General features: G+C 33.8%; 1 protein-coding gene across 2 annotated transcripts in view; it reads right to left on the bottom strand.

The window, feature by feature from the left end:
* Window positions 1–316: 316 nt before the first annotated feature.
* Window positions 317–7,639, bottom strand: part of LOC107136658 (alkyldihydroxyacetonephosphate synthase, peroxisomal-like) — a 58,380-nt gene continuing 51,057 nt past the window's right edge. For both annotated transcript variants that reach the window (XM_015478950.2, XM_048812546.1), the window contains exon 11: window positions 317–621. In XM_015478950.2, coding sequence (XP_015334436.2) covers window positions 332–621 — 290 coding nt within the window. In that variant the 3' untranslated portion in view covers window positions 317–331. The remainder of the gene's footprint in view (window positions 622–7,639) is intronic.

Here is a 7,639-nt window from a genome sequence, read left to right as displayed (position 1 = left end):
GTAAAGCCTAGCAGCATATTCTATTTACTGATGGAAGTCTAATTGTCTACATTTCTCTAAATTTCAGGGTCACTGATAGTCAGACATTACTCTAATTTCAATAAATGTCTTAATTTAAGATAAATTAAAAATCACTTTAATCACAAAATATCTTACCCAACGATAACTTAAGAAATAGAATATCCAATAAAAGGCAGAGTCATTCAAAGCCACAATCCAAGTACATATCTTACCTTGGCTTAAAACCACACATCCCTTTTGAAACCAACAAATAGGTGTGATAGCAATATAATTACTGAAAGTAATAGTAACTGCACTTAAAGGGGTGATTTTATAGCACTATCCTTTCATAGAGAACTGGGTAAAAATCACAAATATAATACAACTGAATATGAAGATTACTTATAACATTTCCACAATTACGCAGCAGAATTTTAAAAGTATAAATATATTTTCTTATTATTTTTGTTTTTGTTTTTGTTTTTGTTTTTACCTGTTTTGCAATTTCTCTTAAACAGGCTACTCCTTGTTCAAAATTAGGGAAAGCTACCGAGCCATACTTTTGGTATTCAGGGGTTGGTCTGATTTTTATTGTAGCTTCTGTTATTACACCAAGAGTTCCTGAAAAAGAAGGGGGAATAATCCAATATATCACATGACAATTTTCTAAATCATATTTAAATCTATTTAATCTATTTATTCTTTTAATTTATTCTATTATCCATATTTAAATCTATTTAATTTATTCTCTTTGGGGAACAAAGGCTAACCAAGTCTTTTTAGATAAACAATTAAGCAAATTTTATAATTTCAAGAAAAGTTTTTAGAATAGACTTTTATTTACATACAAATATTTTAAAGTAACCTCTAAGAGGGTTACTTTTAAGTGGATTTTTAAAATATTACAACTTACTAAAAGAAAAAATTTTGGAAAAATACAGGTTTTTATATTTCATCTGTTTTAACACAAAAGTATATTTGATATGTGTGCCTGTTTTTACTATGAAAACAATTTATTGGGGCAAAAGAACCTAACTTTCTTGAAAACTAAAGATGACAGAAGAAATTTAAGGAAATATTACCTAGCCATTTTTCCTAAGAACTGATTCAAAGGAAAGATAGAGGCATTACTGTGATGCCCTTATAAGAAATCAAAAGACATATTCAGAGACAAAAGTTTATAAATATCTAGCATAAGAGGACCACTAATGAAACAAATGTTTTTCTTTACCACAGGAGACACAAGGGATTAATCAGAGATGAAAAAAATGTTAAATATAACCCTGACCTAAATATCTATAACAAAATATTTGAAGAAACATGGTTAAAAAGGAATATATTTACAAAGCCAACCTTTCCAAGTCAGTGGTTTCAAATGTACAATGGTAGAAATAAATTACACTACTAGTAAAATTTCTGAGAATCATTTTAAAAGACTGTTTTAAAAGTGTGAAGCGGGAAATCATTAAAATTACAGAACTTAATTACAACATCAGAATAAAAGTTATCACAAAATCAAAACTACCAATAAATTTTATGATTTGCCTAGAACAACTTGTCAATATATAATACAAGATGAAAAACCAGTATGAGTTCATCAAAAGTAAATTATATTGTATAGATCACAATATATTCACCACAATACACTTGATTTTTAAACTGAAATTATAAAATATGACTCTCTTATAATCTATATGATCACAAAAGCTCTACAAGTTGGCCTGATTGATATTTGAATGTAAAACAGATGTCTCATAAAATTCAAAATAAAACCTAAATAAAAAACTTTCTTTTTGTTTTAGCATCTTTATTAAGATATAATGTAGACAATGCAATTCACCTGTTTATAGTGCAAACTTCAATGGTTTTTAGTATATTCACAGATATGTATAACTATCACTATAATCTAAGTTTAGACTACTTTCATCATCCCAAAAAATAAACCTGTATTTATTAAACAGTCACATCCCATTTCTGCACCCACACCCTAGCCCTAGTCAATCATGAATCTATTTTGTCTAAAATTTGCATATTCTAGACATTTCATATAAAAGGAATCTCACAGTATGTAGTCTTGTGATAGCTTTCCTTCACTTAACCATGTTTTTAAGGTTCACTTGTTATAGCATATAATAGTATTTCATTCCTTTTTATTGCCAAACGTGCCACTATATGGTGTAACTCATTTTGTTCAGCTCTCAGTAATAGACATTTGGGATCCTCCTTTTTGGCTACAGTGAATAATGCTGCTATGAATATACATATACATACACAAAGAAAAGACAGAGAGGCATTACTGTGATGCCTCAAATACCTAAAAACAATTTAAAAGAAAATCTCTGATCCTATTTCATATATTACCTGATTGCCAGCTACCTTTTCCTGAAATTAAGTTCCAGAAGTATGCAGCCATGCAGCCAAGAGGTAAAACTCACTTCTCTGAATTTCAGAACCGCTGGTACAGTTCTCCTCTCTTGAATAGGTCACACTAATAATTGGGTCCCAATCATCCTTGCTCTGCCTTATAACAGGGCTGATGTCTTGCCAGGAATAGCAAACCTAGATGGCCTACTTTCCCTTATCCACTTGCCCTCAGCATTCAGTTTCTAAAGCAGGGTGTCACTCAGACAGAAGCATGCCACTGTCTCTACCCCCATCCCCAGAGCCGTAGTTCAAAGATTTTTACATGGGTCAGGGAATAGTGTAGGGGGCATGAGACAGATAACTCCTAACTAACCTTTTACTAAAGGAAAATTACTTGCAACACAACATGGGGAAGATTAAGCCTATGAATAGTCTCAAAAAGAATGAAGGATGGAGTGAAGTGAAGCATCTGCCTATGGATAGAATGGATACACAGATTCACTGGAAACTAGTACTGTAAGCTGTCTAGTTTGCCCTGGGAAAGAGATATTGTAGAGGACCCTTTCTAGACTCAAACAAAAAACAAACTCAAACTATCCCTTCTAAGGAGATTGAATTTACCTAGATTAGTCTGTAGATCATTTTATGCCCCAGAACATTTTTGAAAACACCAGCATAATCAGCTTACAATCAGTGGCCACTAACAGCTAAATGTGGTTAAGCAAAAAGGATATCGAAGAAATCCCTGTCATACTGCCATCTCCAGGAACTGTAGCCATACCTAAAGTGCATCACCAGAGGAACAATATCAGTAAGTTAACAGTGCAAAAAGGAAAAGTATGAGGAAAAGGACCTCACTAAAATCATACAGTCAGTCGCTCAGCAAATAAAAACTAATTCTGGGGTCGGAGGACAATACACAGAGTTGCTTCAATATATTACATAAAACATTCACTTTATAAAAACAACAAAAAATTCTGATGCTTACAACAAAAGAAGAAAGTATAAGCCATATACTAGAAGAAAAAAAGAAACTGGAAACTGCCTGTGAAGTGACTAGATATCATATTTGAAAAAGAATTCAAAATAGTCAGTATAAATGTGTTCAAAAGACTAAGATAAACCATGATTCAAAAAAGTAAAAAAAAAGATATGCTGATAATGTTACATCAATACGAATTTTCAACAGAGAGAAATCATTCAAAAAAACAAAATGGAAATTCTGGAGTTACTAAGTATAATAACTGAAATGAAAAATTCACTGACAGGGTGCTCAACAGCAGATGTAATCTGGCATAACAAAGAACGAACTTGAAAATACATTGATAGAAATTATGCAATACAAAGAACAAATAGAACAACAAATATAAATGAATGGAGCCTCAGAGAAATATGAATAACCATTAACCACACTACTACATGTACAATGGAAGTACCAGAAAGAGACCAGAGACAGACTATTTTTTTAAAAAAACTTCTTAACACTATCATATACATTAAGGGAATGGAACAAATTCCAAGTAGGATAAACATGAAAATATTCATAAACAGACACATAATAGTAAAAATGTTCAAAGACAAGGCAAAAAGTCTTCAAATAACTTTAAAAGGCACACTAAAAATACCACTAAGGCAATCAAAGTGCCAGATTAAAAAATACCCACTAATGGAAAGGAAAGCAATAATGGAAGAACAGAGAAACAGAAAGACATAAGACCTACTGGGGGAGAATATGGTAGACATCAGTATAACTACAGCAATAACATTAAATGTCAACATACTAAGTATCCAAAAGAAAAGAGAGATGGTACAACTAGATTTAAAGAAAAATCAAACTGTCTGTTGCTAGAGGACACACACTTTAAATTCAGAGATACAATTAGATTGAAATATGGGAAAAGATATCATAAAAATAGCAACAATAAGAAAGATGGAGAGGGTCTAGGGTTGTAGCTCAGTGGGAGAGCGCTTGCCTAGCATATGTGAGGCACTGGGTTTGACCCTTGGCACCACATAAAAATAAATCAAATAAAGGTATCCATCTATAACTAAAAAGAATTAAAAAGAAAGAAAAGGTGGAGAGGCTAAATACTAATAATGATAAAACAGACTTTAAACAAAAATGTTATTAAAGAAGGATACTGTACAATAATAAACTGCAGAATTATCACAGGTATGTACCTAAGAACAGGACATAATAATATAGGAAGAGCTAGTTGAAATAGGTAATTTGGAAACTTAGTAGTAGTCGGGAGACGTCAATACCCTACCTTCAATAATAGTCTTAACAACTAAGCATAACAGCAACAAAGAAAAGATTAATAACACTATAAATCTACAAAACTAGAACCTTTAACTCAACAACAGCAAAACATACATTCATTTAAGGTTCATAAAGAACATTCTCCAGAACAGACCACATACCAGCTAGGCCATAAAACAAATCAAACAAATTTTCAAAACTTAAAATAGTACAAAGTATGTTATGTGACCATAATAGAATGAAATAAGAACCCAATAAGAAAGAAATCTGGGACGCTTACAAATATGTAGAAATTAAATACATTCCTAAATAATCAATAGGTAAAAGAATAAATAAATAGGGAAATTAGAAAACAGTTTGAGAAGAATGGAAATAAGATACAACATACCCAAACTCATCAAACATAACTAAAGCAACACCTAAAATAGGAAATATATTACTATAAATAAAGTCTCTTTTTTAAAATACTGAAGATATCAAATCAATAACCTGACCTCCCACCTAGAAAAAGAAAAGCAAACTAAACCTAAATAAAGCAAGCAAAAGAAACTAAAACTAGAAGTGATATTAATGAGATCAACAAAATTAACAAACTGTTAGCTGAACAAAGATGAACCAATTACTAGAATCAGGCATGAAATGGGGGACATTACTACCAAATCTACAAAAATAAGAAAGATTATAAAGGAATGCTATGAACCGTAAACACTATGGCAATAAATTACACAATGGAGGTAAAACAGACAAATTCCTAGAAGGGATACAAACTACTGAAACTGACTCAAGAAAAAGTAGATAATCTAATTCAAATTAGTAATGAATAATCCAAAAATACTCATAAAGAACAGCCAAGGCACAGATGGTTTTACTGCTTAATCCTGCCAAGTACTTAAGAAATTAATACCAATTCTTCACAAACTCTTTCAAAAAGTGGAAGAGGTAAGAACACTTCCCAGTTCACTGTATGAGGCCAATATTATATTATTCCAATGCCATCAGACAAAGACATCACAAGAAAAAAAATGACAAATCAGAATCTCTTATGAACACAAAAATCCTAAAAAATTAACGCTGTAGACCTGCGCAGGACCCAGGCCCAGGATAGGCCTAGATCCATCCCACCACCAGCAGACACCCCCTGGAGCTCAGGCTCTGGCACAGGACCACTTCCTCCAACCAGAAGACCCCTGCCACAGCTCAGGCCCAGTCCAGATCCACCTCTGCTCACCTGGGCAGGAACCAGGCTTAGGGTAGGTTTAGGTCCGTAACCCCCTACACACACACACACACACACACACACACCTGGGAGCCCAGGCCTAACCCACTTCCATCTTGGGATACTGCTAACCTCACCATACTCTTCCCCATGCAATAGCCTCTACCTTTCAAAAACAGACAGGGCCTAGAAGCAGCTACGTCTCACGGCAGGCATCCCAAAGCCAGTGGAAGGCCCAGCATCTCAGCCCCATCTCTAAAAAGACCTTGCATTCATCTTGGGGCACCTCCACTGCTATCTTGAGTTATCTCCCCCACTGCTGCCACCACCTTTATTGCAGTAACATCCATCATGGGACACCTGCAGGGTCTGGAAGCCCAGTTATCAAGATTAGGTACAGATAATCTACAAGGATACTGTAAGATTATAGGATAGAAACTGTAATATCTCAGATCCACACTGTAAGAAGGGAAGACACATAGACATTATGAAAAAACAAGGGAGGAAGGTGCCCCCAAAAAACCAGGATAATAACAGATCCGATGGGCAGTGAGGTTGATGAAGTGTCAGAGAATGAGATCAGAATGTTCATAATTAAAATGATCTGTGAATTAAAGAATGACTTAAATGTGCAAATAGAGGCAAAAATTGATCAAACAAAGAGATAAGGGAGTAAATACAGGCAGCAAAAGATTATTTCAAGAAAGATGTAGAGACTCTGAAAAATAACCAATCAGAAATCCTTGAAATGAAGGAAACAATAAACCAAATAAAAAACTCAAGAGAAAGCATCAGCAACAGGCTAGATCACTCGGAAGACGGAATATCAATTAATGAAGACAACTACACAATCAGGAAAATAAAGTTGACCACACAGTGAAGACAGTAAGAAACCATGAACAGAACATCCAAGACTTATGGGATAGCATCAAAAGACCAAATCTGAGAATTATTGGGATAGAGGAAGACACAGACTTTCAAACCAAAGGAATGCACAATCTCTTCCATGACATAATATCAGAAAATTTCCCAAACATAAACAATGAACTGGAAAATCACATATAAGAGGCTTACAGGACAACAAATGTACATAATTCCAAGAGATCTACCCCAAGGCACATTATAATGAAAATGCCTAGCATACAGAATAAGGATAGAATCTTAAAAGCTGCAAGAGAGAAGAATCAGATCACATATAGGAGGAGAACACTTCGTATCTCAGCAGATTTTTCAACCCAGACCTTCAAAGCAAGGAGATCATGGAACAACATATACCAAACTCTGAAAGAAAATGGATGCCAACCAAGAATCTAATATCTAGCAAAATTAAGCTTTAGATTTAAAGACAAAATAAAAACCTTCCATGATAAACAAAAGTTAAAGAATTTATATCTAGAAAGCCTGCACTATAGAACATCCTCGGCAAAATATTCCATAAAGAGGAAATGAAAAACAATGATGAAAATCAGCAGAGGGGGAGATTACACGAAAGAAAAAACTAATCAAAAGAGAAACTAAGTCAAGTTAAATACAAAAAAATAAACAAAAAGGCCTGGGAATACAAATCATGTCTCAATAATAACCCTGAATGTTAATGGCCTAAACTCACCAATCAAAAGACATAGACTGGCAGACTGGATTTAAAAAAAAAAGACCCAACAATTTGCTGCCTCCACGAGACTCACCTAACAGGAAAAGACACCCGGTCACACTGAAGGTGAAAGGTTGGGAAAACTCATATCACTCACATGGACTGTGGAAGAAAGCAGGGGTTTCTTAAATAAATAAATATATAT

This window comes from Marmota marmota, unplaced genomic scaffold (assembly GCF_001458135.2).
Source record: "Marmota marmota marmota unplaced genomic scaffold, marMar, whole genome shotgun sequence".
Classification (NCBI taxonomy): Eukaryota; Metazoa; Chordata; class Mammalia; order Rodentia; family Sciuridae; genus Marmota; species Marmota marmota.
Note: the sequence above shows the minus strand (reverse complement) of the source record. Positions and strands in the feature narration are given on the sequence as shown.